General features: G+C 35.0%; 1 protein-coding gene across 1 annotated transcript in view; it reads right to left on the bottom strand.

Moving 5' to 3' along the window:
- SCML4 (Scm polycomb group protein like 4) overlaps positions 1-20,092 on the bottom strand; it is a 185,835-nt gene that overhangs the window by 75,300 nt on the left and 90,443 nt on the right. Inside the window, exon 3 of the mRNA XM_074310158.1 lies at positions 1,704-1,842. Within this exon, the coding sequence (XP_074166259.1) occupies positions 1,704-1,842 (139 nt within the window). The remainder of the gene's footprint in view (positions 1-1,703; positions 1,843-20,092) is intronic.

Raw genomic sequence — 20,092 nt, 5'->3', positions numbered from 1 at the left:
ATTGTAAATGACAGATGTTGAAGGAACTATTAGAAAATAGACACACTAAATACACTGTTAATGGATCTATGAATTGGAAAACAATTTGGAATTAAGAGAAATGGCTAGATTGTTCATCCACTTTGACCCAGAGTTCTCTCTATTGGGCAGATACTCAACAACAAAATATTCATAGCATCACTTTCTGTGATGATAGAAAAAAAAAGTTGGAGGTGAAATAAATATCTATAATTGGAGAATGGTCCAACAAACAAAAATATAATGGAAAATTATTAAACTTTAACAAATGATGAATATGAGAAATTTAGAGAAACATGGGAAAATATATACTAAATTCAGAGTGAAGTAATCGGAAAAAGAGAATATTCCCAGTGACTACAATAATGTAAATGAAAGTAACATTAAAATTAAGTCTAATCAATGATTATAATGGTCAATTATATAACTGTGTTATATAATATAATCATATGTAATTATATGTTATCAGTCTTAATCCTAGAAAAGAAATGATTCAGCATTTTCTCTCTCAAGGTAAAAAGGTGGGAGATTACAGGTACAGAGTGTTACATACACAGTCAGAAGTATTCACTGTCAGTAGGATTTATTTAACTATCTTTGTTTCACAAGAAGTATAATTCTGGGGTTTGGGTGAGGAAGACAACATAGTATAATTGGAAGGGACTGTGATATTAATACAAAAGGCATAAATGATTTTGTTTTAAAAAGGAAAGAAAATCACACTAAGGTTGATTCATTGAAAAATAAGTACCAGGGCTTTTTTTAGATTTTAAAAGATTAATACAAATTAATTCCTGATATTGAAATTTTCAGTTTTAATAGGGGGGATATTTGGATATAGGATCTTTATAAATAATATTACATTATAGGTTCATAAGATAATAATAGATTAAGAGCCAGAAAGGGCCTTAGAGAATTCTATTCCAACCCCCTCATCTTATATATAAGAAAATTCAGGTTAAATGACTTAGCTAAGGTCATACTGGTAGACAGAATCAAAGGCAAGATTTGAGCCCTGTCCAATTCCAAAGGGAGAGTTTTTCCCCTATAACATGTAATTTCTCAAGTCATATCACCATTCAATTTTTATCTTTGTCGCTAACATCTAAAATAATTCCTAGCACATAGCAGATGTTGAATAGATTCATGCATTCATGTACAAATGAATGAATGAGTGAATTAGATCATTTTATGTTAGATCCCTTTCATAGAATTGATTTCATATGAAATCCAAACTGGCTAAAATACATCCTACTCCAATACTGATGACATAAAGATGGGTTTGTAAAAAGAGACAAAACTAGAAAATAAAAAATATGAATGTATACAAGATGACACTGATGAATCTTCTTAGAATTGGTTCAAATCAAGACTGACGGCAAAGAAGAAAAACAGGGCTTTCTTTTTTTTCCCTCCACACTCTTTCCTACCTCCCTTCCCCCATGCGTTCAGCAGGACCATCGTCAGGTTCATTGAAAACCCAAAACAGAATGCTCCAAACCTCAAGACAGCATAGCTCGACATTTCTGGTCATTATAGATTTCACTTGACTGTCAGAGATAACCAACTCGTCAGTCACATCGATCTCAACTGATGTCTGTGACCGTGGAGCAAATAGCCATTAGTCAATTCACTAACTCCCTGCCCCACAACGCACCCTTTTGTATCGAGTTCCGCGGACGTACCTGTGAGCGCCTGCGCTGCGGCTGAGCTGGGCATGGCGGCTGCATCCTGAGGGATGGAGCTGACATCTGGCTCCGGTGTGCTTCGCGGCGGACGCGGAGGGGAGATTGCTAAAGGAGTCATTAGAACACGAGACTTCAGCTGCAAGATATAACCAATTTGGTGAATGAAAACCTAGAGGGCATCATTTCCTTGTCTCCCTGAATACTTCCCTGTCTTTAGTTAGCAAATTCTAGCGCATCCCCCATCTTGCCTTTCTTTTCCCCTCCACAGTGTGTGAAGTACGAAAAGGGTCACTGATGGATGCGTCCTGTGTGTGAAGTGGAATTATGTGTTTAATAGTGATAGGATAGCCCAATGGTATCTGTAGTCCCCAAGACCACACCAAGGAAAAATTATGATAAGCACGGTCCACCTTTTGTCTACATCATAGAGAATCTGAGTCAAAAGGGGATCAATTGATCCAACCCTTGGCCAGAACTAGATGTCTCTTTACAAATAAGAATAGTTAGCATTAAGATGGCATTTTAAGGTTTGCAAAGTGTTCTATATGTCATTTGATCCTCACGACAACTCCGTGAGGTAGATGCTTTTATTAGCCCCAAATTTATATAGGAGGAAAATGTCACTTAGGAGAGGCTAACTGATTTCTGGTCATTCAAACAGTTCCAAGTCTGCCTAACTGAACTATTATCTAACCCCACAGCTCAGTAGCAGGTTCAGTGAAATTCTTTGTTAAAATCTCAGTAAACTGCAACTATGGCGTTCCTCCAGTCTGTCAGTCTAGATACTCTATTTAAAAAAAAAAAAAAAAAGAAGAAGAAGAAGAGGAGAAGGGGGGAAGAAAGAGGAAGAAGTTAATTGAGCATGACCTGTTCTTGATGTTGGTCCTTTGGGATCACAGCTTTCTTTTCTGGATGATCATTAACCATCTCCTTAATAGGGCATTTTAGAATTTTTCAATCAAAGTGAAAATCACCATCCTCTTTGCTTTCTTGAATATGGGGAGAATATTTGACTTTCTTCAATCCTGCAGTATCCTTCTCACTCTTCAGGGGCTTCAGAGGTCACTGACAGTAGCTCAGTAATCCTAACTGCCAATTCTTTTGATGCCTGAGGATATTAACTTCTGGGCCAGGTGATTTGAATTCATTAATTTTATTATCTCTTTATTTATCTGGAGGATAAATAAAAAAGAATTTACAGAATTCCAGATGCCTGTCTAAGGCTTCCTATGAAACTGGTGATGTTCTAAGTAATAAGAAGAAATGGACTAGGAGTTAAGACATTGCTCATTCTAGCACTTACAAGCTCAGAAATTTACTAAGTGAAAAATCATCTCATGTTTCTGGACCTTGGTTTCCTCATTTGTAGAATGAGAAGTTTGACTAGATGATCTCAAGGTCAATTCTTAAAAATCTATAGGGTTATCTAAATCCTACAGTCCAGAGCCCTGGGTTAATATAATTAATATTATTAATTATAATTAATAATATAATTAATTTGCAAGTCCTCAATCATAGAGGATCATTGTAGACCTTCAGTATCATGCTCTCCATAAACCTGAGTGTTGACTATCTGCCTCTTTCCGGATAAAGGAGGCATGGTATAATCAAAAGAACACTGGTTTTGAAGTCAGAGGGCTTGGGTTTCCCTTTCTGACATGAGTCGCTCCAGGCAATTTACTTAACTTCCTTGTGCCTCATTTTACTCACCTGTAGAATGAAAGGATTGAACTAGGTCTCTGAGGTCCCATCTCACTGTGAAAATATATATAGTAACCATTTCCCAAAAGGAGAAATTTACTCTCCTGTGCCTAGTTCTGTCGATCAAGGCTACTAGGATTAGCCATTTGTCCTGACATATGTATATTCTGTTATAAGAAGAGGCCAGCCTCCATGTCTTGCTTGAAACCTTAAACACGGAACAGAAAATTTACTCTTACAGTTCTAAGGGACTATTATTCAGGATGAGTTATCATTGAACTCTGGGCACCAAGGTAACAAGGATTGAAGGTCTTCTCTGTTAGATATTATTTTCTGTTGGTAATCTAATAGAATGCAAATTCTTTGTGGACAGGAACTTCTTCATTTTTGTTTTTATAACTCCAACATAAGCATGTGCTTAATAAAAATTCATTGGACTTAAATATTTGTAGAATCTCAAAGAGTCAAATTCTGATCTTCTCCCCTTCACATAATACAGTTACTCTAACATCAAGCCATTCTTTATTTTGCCTTTAATCTCACATGTTGGGGGGAAAAACCAAGATTAATGATTAACAATTAACATTACTTTGTGGTACATGATGTAATGGGATTTTTTTTTCAACAGGACTGATTATTCTGTGAGAAATTATGAATACATAGTAACATAAAAAAAGATTTATACAAATTGTTGCAGAGTAAAGTAAGTATAATAAGGAAAACAATAGACACAATGACTCAAACAATATAAATGGAACAAAGATGTATAAAACAAAAAAAGCTCAATGTTGCCAAATAATAATGAAAAATTCTTTCAAAGACCTTTTTCCTCTTTCTTCGCAGAAGGCTCCATATTGTGAGTATGGATCTCTAGATGTAATGTCAGACTCTTTAGTCCATTGATTAGTTTTGTTAAACTGGTGTCTTCTTTGTTATAAGGGGTGACTTGTAAGGGTAGGTAATATGAAAAAAGATAGCCATAAAATTTATTTTACAAAAGAATTACAATTATACCACTAGCTAGCTATTTATGTGGTTGTGTCTAACCAGAATCCTCTTAAAATATTCAAAGCATTAATTTGCTATTAATAGGTTTTTCAACATACTACAAGCTGGGCATTCAAACAAAATTAAAGGCCATAAAAATAAAGTACTTTTAAATAATTCCCAAAATAATGGAAATGAGATAGCAGTTGTGAACAAATGAGTGAACCCAAAGTGCTTTGTGAACTGGTCACAGCAACTTGGGCATTGTCTGCTTGTTCATTTGTTAAATGTCCCAGTCTGCCACAGTGCCACTCAGGCTCAGTGAAAGTGAACCAACTTTCCACTTGGATGGCCTTTCAGTGAGTAAAATTTCTCCCTGCATGTATCAGGCTGCTCAGCTGGTGAAGGCCATGTAATGAATGAGGAGGGATAGGCAATGAGGGCCTTCTCGCTAAAAATGTTACCTTTGATTCTCCCTTTGGAGCAGGGATGTGATTTGGAAACCCCAGGACCGAAAGTTGAAGCCTCTCCAACTTGTAAAATGATGAGCTCCAACTTCTGCCCCAATCTGTTCAAGCTGTTCTCCTGGCAGGTGATTTTTCTTTGTTTTTAATGGACAAACTCAAATAGGCTGCAGCCGAACAAACGGCCTGGAATGAAGAGGAAGGAGGGGAGGAGGGGAGTCTTTCTTGGCAGTCATACCCACTTGAAGAAGATTCACTGCCCAGGCTGCCTTGCCCTGACATACAGTAGCTAATCAATTTGCAATCTAGGGAACACATTCAAAGCCAACAATCCTGTACAGGCACTGGTGAAGTTGGCACCTTGATCTGAAATGCAAAACCTTAATCAAATGCATCCAACACGATATGTGTAAAGGGCGTTGCTGCCAATGGCTGCCAGAGGAGCCTGTGCTTTGCCTTGTTAATAGTATCATGGTGAGAATGGAACAGAAGGAGAAAGTACCCATCTCTGCCAGCTGGAAATGCAATTGAAGAGGGCGGAACCCTCTGGCCAGCTCATCTTTTCTTTGCATTAAGAGACCCAACATTTAACTTTTGGACATTTTGGACTTTGTGTTCCATGTCAATCTACTCTTCAGTGCCATACTTCCTTGATGACTTTTAGCTCAATTAGGCCAAACAAAAAACAAAACAAACAACATTTATTAAATACTTTCAACCTGTTTTATATCCTATCACCTGGGAAGGAGAGTGATGCTATGCTTTAGGTGGCAAGAGTACAAAGATGAAAAAAATATTATGGTCCTGTCCTCAAGGAGCTTGGAGTTTTGTGGCAATAATAAAAATAGCTAGCATTTAAAGTGTTTGAAGGTTTACAAAATGTATGACATATGCTATTTCATTTCACTCTTTTCAATAGCCCCATGGAGTAGATGCTTTTATTATCCCAATTTATAAATGAGGACACTGAGTCAAAGAGAAATTAATTATCTTGCCCAGATTCACAAGCTTATAAGTATTTGAGGCAGAATTTGAACTTAGCTCTTCCTGATTCCAAGTCAAGCATCCACTGTGCTGCCCAGCTACCCAATAATTATTCTAGGAAGTGAATAAACATTTGGAAGATGGATAAGATTCCCCCCCAAAAAAAAGCCAATTTCTATGCCAATTATAATATACAAAGTTATATATACATTGCCTATATCCATGTATGTTATATTTCAAAATATATAATTGCTTAGAAATTATCTACATCAGTACGAGAGATTTCAGAAAAAAGGATCACTCACTTAAAACTGGAGGGGAGGAGGAAAAATAGAGTGGGGACACTAGGATAGGATTCCATTTTCCATTGTGAACTAAAATCCCAATGCAGAGACCGATCTAAAAGCAAATGATTATTTACTAAGATCCTGTGTAAGTTGTTTCCTCTGGAGGAAAACTGAATGTCATGCATGAATGAATGAATTTTTCCCAAGTCACCTTGTTTATGGAAATGACCCTCCAGGTTTTCAATGTTTGTTAAATCAACTGCAAATCAACATGGCAGTCAAAAGTCATTTAGTTTGATTGGAATACATAGAATAGTGCTGATCATTGTACAAAAACCAACCAACCAACCAACAACAACAACAAAATTCTCAAACTGAAGTGAAATTCCAAATCGTGAGGAAGGGTCCAACTAGAATATGATGGGAAACAGAGTAGTTACAAGGGAGCAGGGATAAATGGACCCACAATTCAAAGAGTTTTGCTGGAAATGTGTAGCTTTGTCATTATCAGAAGTGCTGTTTATTTAAGGTTATGTAAAGGACAATATTAGTATGAGTAAGTGATATTTATGAAATAATACTTTGTATGTATTATCTCAAGTTTAAATTGTATTCAATAGGGAAGCAAAAATAGGCAAGAACTATGGAAGCCAACACCATATCAACAGAGTGAATGTTTTTAAGCTCCTAAACTAAAAGAACATCACTTAATATGAGTTTGAGTGGACAATCTCTCTCTCTCTCTCTCTCTCTCTCTCTCTCTCTCTCTCTCTCTCTCTCTCTCTCTCTCTCTCTCTCTCTCTCTCTCTTCTCTCTCTCTCTCTCTCTCTCTCTCTCTCCTCTCTCTCTGTCTGTCTCTGTCTCTGTCTCTCTCTGTCTCTGTCTCTGTCTCTCTCTCTGTCTCTCTCTGTCTCTGTCTCTGTCTCTCTCTGTCTCTGTCTTTCTGTCTCTCTCTGTCTGTCTCTCTCTCTCTCTCTCTCTGTCTCTCTCTCTCTCTCTTTCTCTTTCTCTCTCTGTCTCTCTCTCTCTCACATACACACACACACACACACACACACACACACACAAACTTGTTCTAAAAGAGTAAATTTTAGAAGGAGTGTTTAAAGTTCATGAGGTGTTGAGTACATTTACTTCAATTTCTACATCTCTATAGCTGTATTTCTATATCTATTTTTTGCATTTCTATATTCCTCTTTAGGTAGACTTGATTTGGGGCGCACAGATATCTGAGATTAAATTTGAACTTGGAGAGATGAGTCTTCCTGACTCTAGGCCTGTCACTTTATCCCTTTTAATTTAATTACATGATTGTGTTCTATATAATTTATGTGTATGTGTAATATATGTGTTTAAAATTTATATATACATATATAACTACAGACACAGATACACACACATACATACACACACACACATATATATATATATACATACATTGCACAAATAAGATCAATAAATCAGCTATTTATTGACTGAAGTAGTATGACATTGATACTGATCAGTATAGAAGGAACAGTGATGCCTACTATATATACAAATACATGTACATTAAACATAGAGGATAAAAACATTCAGTGGTGGCAGTTTAACCCTTAGCTCCCACAAATACAACTTTGAAAATCACTCTTGTTACTTAGCTAACCTTAGATGTCCTTACCATGAACTTGGGGATGTAATGCCCTTTCAAAGGCCCCTAACCATTGAAAGATGTTCCTGAGAAGTATTTAATACATTGACAAATTTTATCATCTGTCACATTTATGCAAATTTCCAAAAGGAAATATTTGGGTACTCTTTGTTGCTAATTTATTTCATCTCTTTATAGCAAGGGCAGGGTTCCCTTCTTTAAATTTCAAAACATGATTGCTGTAATATATGAACAATGAATATTTATATAGGATAAAAGAAGACATATTCAACATTATAAAACTAAAAAAAAATTTCTTTTGTAATAGTGTAGTTGTCTAGGATAAAACATACTGGGAAACTGAGTATCATTAGCTCATTTCAGGAAGAGAAATGCATTATGGTATTATATTAATAAATCAAATATTTGTTGGTGGCAATAGCATGAGATTGATATGTATTATGTTGCATGGAAGTGATACCGGCTTTTAAAAAGCTATGCCAGTGGGCTTGAAGTTGTGACTGAACTTAGCAAACTGGAAAGGTTGCCTGTTGCCTGAGAATGACCTAAGTTTGGGGAGGAACATGATCATCAGATGAACCTCATAAAATTATCTATTAAAATGTGGATAGGTCTTAGCAATGTCAATGAGATTATCAATGAGATTATCAATTACAGCTTCAAGAGCTTTCATCTTAGAGATAGTAAGGGGGTGGGGCAACTGGACAGAAAGATATTACAGGGGACCCTTTGCTGGCCTTGAGTATAGACAGCACTGATTTTCAATTCTATTGCCCATATGTAGTTCTGTGTTACAATCCCAAGTTAGAAAAGTCAGACATAAGGGATCAGGGACCCTGGTCATAGTTCCAAGGTAAAGAGGAGTGATAGCAGGAGAGCAGGGACTGAAGGAAAACAGGGAACTAGGTCACAATTCCAAGGTGCTAGCATATGCACCTGCAGGGGGACAGGGGTTCTATCTGGGTAAAGGCCAGAGCACAGATGAGAAGAGCAATGACCACACTTTTGCTTGGATCATATTATCTCAGAAACATCAAAAACTTGTAAACCCCCAGAAATAAACATCTGAAAACAGCAGCACAAAAAAACTTGAAGCTTGTGACAATGATCCAAGTTGGAGAGCCCAGCTTTTAACAAAGTTCAAAAGTAAGAAATAGACTGAAAAGATAAGCAAGCAAACATAGAACTTAACCATGAAAACTTCCTACAATGGCAGAGAAGACTGAGATAAAAACTTAGAAAAAGTTAATGTGGAAACAGTTTCATGAAAAAACCTCAAAGAAAAATGCTAATTGAATACAAGCTCAACAATATCTGAAAGAGTTAAAGAGAGAAGAGTAGTGGAGGAAAAGAAATGAGAGTGATGCAAGAAAATTATGAAAAAAATTAACATCTTGGTAAAAGAGCCACAAAAATACTGAAGAAAATACCTTAAGAAACAGAATTGGCCTAATAGTAAAATAGGCACAAAAATTTACTGAAGAAAAGAATTCTTTAAAATGCAGAACAGACCAAATGAAAAAGGCATACAAAAGATAACTGAGGAAAATAGTTCCTTAAAAATTAGAATTGGGCTAGTGGAAGCTAATGATCTCACAAGACATCAAGAAACAATAAAACAAAGTCAGAAGAATGAAAAAATAGAAGGAAATGTGAACTATATTAGAAAATCAATTGACTTGGAAAATAAATCAAGAGATCATTTAAGCCTACCTGACTACCATGATTTTTAAAAATACCTAGACATCATATTTCAAAAAATGATCAAGGAAAGCTGCCCTAAGAGTGTAGATCCGGAGGGTAAATTAGAAATACAAAGCATCTTGATCAACTCGTGAAAAAAAATCTCAAAATGATACTCCCTCCTGGATTATTATAGTCAGATTTCAGAGCTCCCAGATAAGGAGATTTATTACAAGCTTTCAGAAAAAAAAATTCAGATTATCATGAAGTACAGTCAGTAACACAGAGTTTAGCTACTTCAATGTTGAAGTGAAGGACTTAAAATATGATATTCTGAAAGGAAGTAGGGCTACAGCCAAGAATAACCTACCCAGCAAAACTGAATATAATTCTTCAGGGGGGTAAATGGCTATTTAATGATGCATTTCTGAAGAAAAAGAAACCAGAGCTCAATAGAAAATCTGACATTCAAACTCAGAACTCAAGAGAATCATAGAAAGGTAAACATTAAAGAGTAATCATAAGGGATTCCACAAAATTAAACTATTTACATTCCTATGTGGAAATATAATACCTGTAATCCTAAGAACTTTTATCATTTTTAGGGCTTAATTAAAAGATGTCTATATAGACAAGAGGGTAATGATGTGACTCAGTAAATAGAGGGGCAAGACTGGATTTAAGGTTGATCTTTCTGAGTTTAAGGCCTCAGATACTTACTAACCGATATTGTGATTCTAGGCAAGTCATCTAACCCTGTCTGTCTCAATTTCTTTTTTAAAATGAACTGTAGAAAGAAATGGCATATTACTCCAATATTTTTGCCCAGAAAACCCTAAATGGGGATCACAAAAAGTTAGAAAACTAAACAACAATACATGGCATGAATGTGAGTCAATTATGTTGGAATAATCTCAAAACATGAGGGGGAAGAGAAAGAGGTATGCACTGGGAGAAAGAGAAAGAGGGAAAAAGGGAAGAATGGAAAAATTTCTCACATAAAAGAGTTATATAAGAAAGAGCTTTTATAATGTAGGGGGAAATATGGTGTATGGGAGATGGATAGTGCTTGAATATCACATTGGAATTGGTTCAATACATTGCAATTGGTTCATATATTCAGTTGAGTATAGAAATATCTTGCCCCATAGGAAAATAGGAAGATATAAAGAAATAAGAAAAAATGTGTGTGGGGGTGTGATAAAAGGGAGAGTGGGTTAAGGGAGACAATGATCAGAACTCAAATAGACTTTTGAGGAGTGACAAGATAAAAAGAGAAAGACAAGTATAAACAGAAGAAAAATAAGATAGAGAGAAATACATAGTAATCATAACTATGAATTTGAATGGAATGAACTCACTCATAAAACAGAAGAAGATAGCAGAATAGATTATGAACTAGAATTCAATGATATTTTATTTATAAGAAACACATTTGAGACACAAAGACATATAATAAGGGGCTGAGCAGAAAGAATAGTATGCTTTTGGCTGAAATAAAGAAAGCAAGGATAGCAATTGTGATCTTGGACAAAGCAAAAGCAAAAATAGACTTAATTGAAAGAGGTAACTAAGGAAAAGCATTTTGCTTTTAAAATTCCATAGACATAGAAGTAATATAAAAAATTAAAGCAAATTTATCTGATAAAGTTCTCATTTCTCAAATGTATAAAGAACTGAGTCAACCTTATTCAACAAAAGCCATTATCCAATTAACAAATGGTCAAAGGTTATATGCAGACACTTTTCAGAAAAAGGAATCAAAGCTATAGTCAAATAAAAATGCTTTAAATCACTAATGATTAGAGAAATATAAATGAAAACTACTCTAAGGAACCATCTCATAGTTATCAGAAATGATAAATGCAGAAGGGGATAAAGGAAAATAGGTATACTAATGAATTATTGGTGAAGTTGTGGACTGACCAATCATTATAAAGAATAATTTGGAACAATGTTCCAAAGGACTACAAAACTGACCCTTTGGCCCAGAAGTACTACTAGTAGATCTATATTCCTAAAGAGATCAAAGAAGAAGAAAAAGGATCTATATGTACAAAAATATTTATAGCAGCCCTTTTTGTGGTGGCAAACAATTCGAATTTGAGGGTTTGGCCATGAATTGGGAAATAGATGAACAAGTTGTGGCATGTGATTATGATGGAGCATTATTGTGCTGCAAGAAATTACAAAGGGGATGGCTTCAGAATAACATGGAAAGACCCATATGACTTGATGCAAAGTGAGTTCTTTGGAATTGTCCTGGATCAGAGTAGCTAAATCTTTCATAGCTGATAATCATTACAATTTTGCTATCACTGGGTACGATATGTTTCTGGTCCTTCTCACTCCACTCATATATTAAAATTTATGTTCCAAATTTTCTTCTTCCTTTCCACCTCTCTTCTATTGACAGAAGACAAGCAATATATTAATTATATTTTAAAAATCATGTAAAGCATTTCCATATTATCTATATTAAAACAAGAAAAATAAAGTGAGAAAATTCTTTGCCACCACAAAAAAGAGCTCCTATAAATATTTTTGTGAAGAATGCTTAAAATAAATAATAAATTTAAACTTAAAAAGGGATCAAAAGCTAAGTGGGGAAATTAAAATATGGATTGTATACAGAGCATCCACACAAATCAAATCCCAGAATTTTTCAAATTGTAGTATAATTGAAAGCATATTAGGCTATGAGTTACTATTTTTGAATCCATTACTAATAAATTATGTGGTCTCAAATAAAACTCTGGACCTCAGTTTTCTCATTTGTAGAATGAGTAAAAGATTGGGAGAAAGGGAGAGTAATTTGATATATTAAACATATATAATTAAATAGTTCTCTACTACTGAAAAGGGGAACTGTGATGGACATTGGTTGGTTGAGAATCAGTGGAAGAAGAAAAAGAAGAGATACTGTTATAAAGTTACTCTACAAACCACCCAGTCACATGGAAAAATAAATAAAATGTTTGAGTCAGAGTACTAATCTGGCATAGGCATAAAATATATAAATTTATAAGATTTTGTCAAATTAGCAAGTAAAATTGTGAGAAGAAATTATCTTCACATTTTTTTAACCATCCTCTCTCTTCTGAAAGGAAGGGCATGGCTGAATCTTTCAAATAATTTCTGTCTCTGCCCTTTCAAACTTAGAATTGAGAATGCTTTCCTTATTTTTTAATCTTTCTCTCTAAAAACTTGAAGGAGTGGAAATTGGCCAAGCCACCTATATTCAAAGTTTTGGGGCATATCTAATAAGTTAACATTCTGTAACCCTAGGCAATGATCCATTCATCATTTGCCCTGATAATTTGGGATCCTTTTAATACAGATTGTTATTGTTATTATCAAGTAAGAATAGAAATCTTTAAAATTCATGTATCTTTTTCTGTGATTTTTGGGAGCCTATCAATGCAGATTATTAATAAATAATAATGATAATTCACGTCTTCAATTACAGCAGAAATTTCCTAACAATTCCCCCCCCCCAAAGTTGTTTCTCTAATTTATAAAATTTCTGTGGGTATTCAAAGAACAAAAAGTTTCATCTATTTTCTACTAAATTAAAGATATATATGCAGAAATAAGATAGATTTTATCATTTAGCTAGGAAAAATACAGATTTAAAGCAATAATTAAATAATAAGGAATAATTGAACAAAAAAAGGGACTTATGATTTAAACCTTCACCCTTTCAAACAAAAAAAAATGAGTATGGAGAAGGAAAGGAGACAATTCACTAACATCTTGCATTTCCTCAGAAAAGATTAATCTCTGCCTCCCTAGAAGGCTCATTAATTAAGTGGAGCTGAAAGTAAAAGTTTCCCATAGCTCCATGCTCAAAATTTGGCTTCATGAAAAATCCTCCCATTTTGCTGCTGTATTTCCTCTCTCTCCAATCTTCTCTCACTCTCAACCCCTACCCTGTGCAGAGAGATTAATTCCAAATTTTCCAGGCTTCTCCAGCTCAGACATCATGATGGTTTAGCTTCTTTGCAGACCTAGAACTACAATTACCAGAAGCTTGTGCAACTATTGGTACAGAACAAGACTACAAATATTTGTTGAATGAATGAAAGAATGTGAACTGAGAAAAAGGACAACTTCATCTGTGTAAATCATATAATCTCTGTATTTCCAAACATCCATATTTTTTATTAAGAACACCATCATCCTAGGAACAGCTGGTAGCTCAGTGGATAGAGCACAGGACTTGGATCCAGAATGACTTGAGTTCATATTTGATCCCAGACACTTATTAGCTGAATGGACCTGGAAAAGTCACTTAACTCTGTTTGCTTCAGTTTCCTCATCTGAAAAATGAGCTGGAGAGGGAAATAGTAAATCACACCAGTATGTTTGCCAAGATAACCCTAAATGAGGTCAAGAAGAGTTGGACATGACTGAAATGACTGAACAGCAACCATCATTCTTCCAGGATCCTTTCTAAGTTTTCAGCCTTACATTATTCTCAACTCTTCACTCTCCCTCTCACATAATCAATGAAATACTCAATTTTATTGTTTCCACTGATACATATTCTCTTGGATTTGGTTCTTCACTTCTCAAGCCATTACCTTAGTTCAGGCTTTCATTACCTTTCACCTGGACTATTGCAATAGTTTCCTGTTTTGTCTTCCTGCTTCTTGTTTCTCCCCATTTCAATCTGTCTTCCATATAGTTGCCAAAACAATTTTTCTTGTGCAAAAGATCTAATAATATCATTGTCTCAGTAGTGAACTCCTTATTGTTGTTGAGTCATTTTTAATCATTTGTGGTTTTTAACAAAGATATGATAGTGGTTTGCCATTTCTTTCTCCTCCTCATTTTACAGACTAGGAAACTGAGGCAAATAGGGTTAAGTGACTTACCCAGAATTACATAGTTGCTAAGTGTCTGAGGCTGGATTTAAATTCAAGTAGCTAACTCTTTCCAAATCTAGTCCTTGAACTTTATCCACTGTGCAACCTACTTATTGTCTCTAGAATCAAATATAACTTCCTACAACTGGAAATTTAAAGCCTTTTACAATGTCCCAACATGCCATATTGACCTTATTATATGTCACCCCTATTCACAAATCATACGTTTAGCCATATTGGCCTTGCTTCCTTAGGGAAGACATTCCATCTCTGTTCCCTTGTACTAATCTTCTTCAATCACAGGAATGTATCTCTTCTTTATCTCCCAAAACCAGAATGTCTTACTTCTCCAGTCTCAAATAAATCTCATATGAATCTTTTTCTCTTCCTCAGATGCAAATATCTTCCCTCTCCAAAATGCCACATATTTATTTTATGTATCTAATTTGTATAAACATAATGGATAAATGTAATCTCCCTGAAAAACGGAAACCTGGAGAGAATGAATTGCTTCTTTTGTGTCTTTGTTATTTGTCAAGGACAAATAGTAGGCACTTAATAAATGCTTATTGATTGGCTTGATTTTTCTTGGGCTGGAAAGATACCATTTGTAATAATAATCATGATAAGAAATAATCACTTACTTTTCTAGAGGGCTTTAAGGTTTACAAAGCACTTTCCTTATAGCGATCTTACAGGTGCAGCTAGATGGCACAGTAGATAGAACACTGGCCCTCTAGTCAGGAGGACCTGAGTTCAAATTCAATTTCAGACACTTGACTTACTAGCTGGGTGACTTTCAATAAGTCACTTAACCACAGTTGCCACTCGAAAAAAAATTAAGTAATAATCCTATGAGGTACATGATGTAAGTTTTATTATCCTCATTTTGCATATGGGGATAACAATGCTCAATAACTAGGTGGCAGAGTGAATAGAATATGAAATCTAGAGTAAATTCAAAACTTGCCTTAGCTATATGAATCAGGGAAAGTCATTTAAACTCTGTTTTATCTTTTAAATGATAATAATAATTGTATTTATGCCCCAGGGTCATTGTGAGGGTCAAATAAGTTAATATATTTTTTTAAACTCAAAGCATTATAGGAATGCCAACTGTCATTGTCATCAATATTGTTATATTATTACAAGTCAGAAGACTGAGGCATTAAGCTAACTTCCTCATAGTAACAAGCTTAGATTTTAGTATAGACCTTCTGGATCCCAAGGCCAACATTTCTCACCCCGTATAAAAGAGAACATGGAAAGACGGGAAGATAGAATTGGCACAAATCCATCACTAGATAAAGGCCTTTGTAATATCATCTGTGTAGACAAAAAGGACAACATGCTATTTTTTATTCCTTCAGCAGGTAAACAACCCAAGAAGAGGGAAAAAATAAATTTGCCAAAACACAATTCTTTAAAAAAAAAAAAAAAAAAAAGCCTAATAGACCTGCTAGGAGTAGGCTAATTACTATACATGGTATCTCAGAGGGAAAAAAAAGGCTGTAGATGGATTACATACCAAAGAAGACAGACTATTCTCTAACTACTCCCACCCTCCACTCCTGCCCTCTTAAAACTCAGAATGAATTTAAATTTGGGCTGCAAATTACCACTTTGCCAAAATTTAAAAAAAACACCTTTTTGCCTATCTGTTCTGTAATAACTCACATGTTGCTACAAGAAATTTGGGTTTTGAAGAGCTGTCAGAATGCTGAGATTTATATTCTGCTTCTGATTCACCTGTGTGGCTTTGGGCAAATTATGAACTTCTCTGGTCCACACCTCATTTATAAAGTATAGGGACTGGAGTAAATAGTCTCTAAGATCCCTTTCAGTTTTAAATCTATCTATGATCATGGGATCAGGAGAGTTGGAGTCAACTCCTAGGTCCTATGTAGGGATATATTAATAAATGTTTAACAATCAGCTCTTTGAAAAAAATGTATGCAGGAACACCCTTATTAACATTTTCTCCATCATTTTCTTAAATCTATTGCTCATCAAAACAATAAATTGTGATCTGATTTGAAACATCTGCTGATTTCTGGTTTGTAAGTGGTCAAACTGAAATTTTAACAATTTAATAATTGATTCTTATAAGCCATACAAAAGACAAAAAAAATATCAAGAAAAAATATTGGAAAAATTAAAGCAAGAAAATGAAATCAGTGTTTAGAAAAGGTGATATTCTTTTCAATTTTCAGACATTAAGACCCTAGATTCTCATGATCACAATTAGTCACTATGTCCAAAAATCTCATTTCTTTTAAGACTGAAATTGAGAAAAAAAGAAAGTAAAATAGTTTCCACCACCTTGAATAGAAGTAGGAGGGCCATGCACTTTCTTCTAACCTATTCCCCACGTTCACTGTGTCAAAAGGAACAGGGGGACTGTACTGGAGCTGCAATTCAAATAGTATAAGGAATTGCCAGGTGAGGAAACTCCCTTTACCAAAAAAAGTCAATGCCTTCTCTGACACTACACAGATCACAAAGTTTGAGAATGGTTATGAAATCTCAGTGGTTTGCTCATAGATAAAAAAGACTAATACAACATACTCAATAGTCATGTGACCTATTTAAAGCCCTTTTATTTTGATCATTAGCATCCCTTGCCAGACTCACCTCAGTCTGAGCATTATTATTCCTGACTAACTATCCTAAAAATTTGTCTGGAACACAGAAATGTCATAAAGACAGCTTATGTCAGAGGGAGGCCTTGATCCCAGGCCTAAAAATCATATTGCACTTTCCCAAGACACCAAAATACGTGCACATAACTAATATTTAGTCTTTTATATATCATTCTTTCTTAAAATAGTTCTGGGGCTACCAGAAACAAGCATTGCAGTTTTCTTAATTGGAACAAAAAACTATTGTTGAAGTTCTATTGAAAATCCCACAAATTAATTCAAAAGACAGATAGCAATTTCATTAACCAGAATGTTCCTATATTTTTGCTTTAAGGAAAAGAAGCAACTGAAAAGAAGATAAGCTTTTTTTTTTCTAAAATTCATATCCTAGCCCAACCACCTTTCAATGCACTATAGAAAGATTTTTAAACAGATGTTGCAAAGAAAAGATCCAATAAATGAAGTAATTAGGACAAGGGGGAGGGTAAACTATATGCCTTCAATACATAAAAAGCCTCAGAAACCACCAAGGTAAATGTATACAGATCAGTACAATGAATAATGTTTATAAGAATGTGACTGGATCAATAAGAAAATGTTTAATTATGCTATGAATCCTCTGTTTAAGGTGTTAGGGAGGGATATAATGTATTTTAGACAGATTACCATCCAAAATAATTAATGGGAGGGGTGAGTTTGTTCACATCTGGATTCTGGGCATTGTTCCAAAGAATTGAGGTTGCCCAATAGGTGACATCTGGGAAAGTGAGGAGTCACTATGTAATTTTCTTGCCAGGGGTCTTAAGCTTTTCAATTGCACAGAATTCTTCTCCCCAGGACCAAAGAGTAAAATGATCCATTCATTTGAAAAAAAAAAAAAAAAAAAAAAAAAAAACAACCAACCCTAGAACACGAGCCCCACCACCAGTCATCATAAATGATCTGCATCTTTGTGTATGAGGCAAACCTGGATTTGCATAGAAGAATCCAGAATAATAGGGCTTGCTGCCCAACAAATATCATCATCATCATCATCATTAACATTATTGTTGTTGCTGTTGTTAAAAATAATAATAATAGCTAGCATTTGTATAGCATTTTAAGGTTTGCAAAGCACCATGTTACTTCATTTGATCCCAAAGTCTGACTATATGGGAATGACTAGCTTTCTTTGTAAAGATGAGCACCTGGACCACCCCAGTCTCAGAAGCTCTCTCTTTCACCCAAAATGCCCCCAACAATGAAAACTGATGTTAACTGCCTCCCCAGTGGAACTAAAATGTGAAACACAGTGAAAAGGCCAGCTGGCTGTATGGTGATACAGCCAGAATGACTGAAAACGATGGTTTTTAAAAAGAAGGAAAATCATGAAGTCGGGCTCAAACTAGGGAGCAAATTTCCATTTTCTTGGTTGTGATAAAGAATATCTTTGTTGTCATTTTTTTATTTATGGGCCACAGCTCCCAAGGGTGTAGGAGGAGCCAGTTTCTCAGCTTTTCTTCCATTCCCTGGATTTGCTCCCTGGATCAATGGAGCAGTCTGTTCTGCTCCAAGCATGTAGGTAGGATAGTCAGACCTCAGCACTGTTAAGGAAGGAAGCTGGGTAACAATAAGATTATATGATGATTAACAGTGATGGACTTGGCTCATTTCAACAATGTGATGATTCAAGGCAATTTCAATAGATTTGTGATGGAAAATGCCATCCACATAGAGAGAGAGAGAGACTGAATGTGAATCAAAGCATAGTATTTTTACCTTTTTGTTATTGTTATTGTTTATTTGCTTATTGTTTTTTTTCTTTTTTGATCTGATTTTTCTTGCACCACATGATAAATAAGGAAATAAGTTTAGAAGAATTTCATGTGTTTAACTTATATCAGATTATTTCCTGTCTGAGGAAAGAGGAGAAGGAAAGAGAAAAATTTCGAACACAAAATTTTGCTGAGGTAACTGTTGAAAGCTATTTTGCATATATTTGGAAAAGTAAAATACTATTGGTAAAAAAGAAAGAGAGCTGGGAGGAATGGTATCAGTTTGATATCAGCTCTGAAAGAGTACCTTTTAAATTAAGATTTAGCCAATAAGAAAGAAGATATCCAGTCCAAGAAAAATTATCCAGAATCTGAAGGCAAATTTACCTCATCAGACAACTGAATTCAACAATTCATAAATAACCCTTAAATAACTTTGAGTAACCTCTATTTGCATGTGTATATGCATGTATATATATACATATATATATATATACATATATGTGTGTGTGTATACATATACACATTTTTTTCTATATCATTTTTCTTTTCACCTGCATTTACTTCCTTAAGAATCAAAGGGGATGGGGTTAAATTCATTTCAGGCTTTCCAGAGTCTTTGTCTTTCTGCATACCTGAAATAATTTCCACACATTTTCCTAAATCTATGGAAGTTAATTGGAAATTTTCATTTGGGTAGTGTTCAAATCTCAAGATGGATACCTAAGCCTTTCCTTCTCTCCAAACAAAAGAAAGCTTCTGAATTAAATCTACCTGAAGTGGAAAATGTTCAGGAATGGTCACTATGATGGTCTCCTTTTTTCAGACTCTTAGAAATACTTGGCTCTCAACTCAGAATGGAAGAAGACCATTCCTGGTTTAGAGTTTGTTTATAAGACTGGGATTACATCAGAGAATTTGGTTCTTTCTCCACTTCCAAATCACTGGGAATTCATCAAAGTGAAGCCAAGCCTGACATCAGAGTTTCCTTTATGCAAGCAGGAAGTTGTGAATTAACGAGCTGTGTTTTTTTTCCTCATGGGGTCCCTGGTTGAGCTGAGTTTGGGAAAAATCTTCTATATTCCTTGACATTGCCTTGATAGTAGTATTTATTTAACTGTCTGAGAGACATCATCTGCTTGTACTCAAATAAATGACAAATGCATTTTGGATGATGGCTTTGAAAACAGCTCCTGTAAGAAGTCAGGTAATAGTCTGTTGCTTGATAGGCTAATTTAAATGATGGTTTTAGAAACATGGATTTAAATGTATGCCTCAAAATCTTCTCTATTCTGATCTTACCTTGTCTATTATTAATTCAGTTTCCCTACTCCCAAAATTAGTTTGACTATATTAATGCTA

Source organism: Sminthopsis crassicaudata, chromosome 4 (assembly GCF_048593235.1).
Source record: "Sminthopsis crassicaudata isolate SCR6 chromosome 4, ASM4859323v1, whole genome shotgun sequence".
Lineage (NCBI taxonomy): Eukaryota > Metazoa > Chordata > Mammalia > Dasyuromorphia > Dasyuridae > Sminthopsis > Sminthopsis crassicaudata.
Note: the sequence above shows the minus strand (reverse complement) of the source record. Positions and strands in the feature narration are given on the sequence as shown.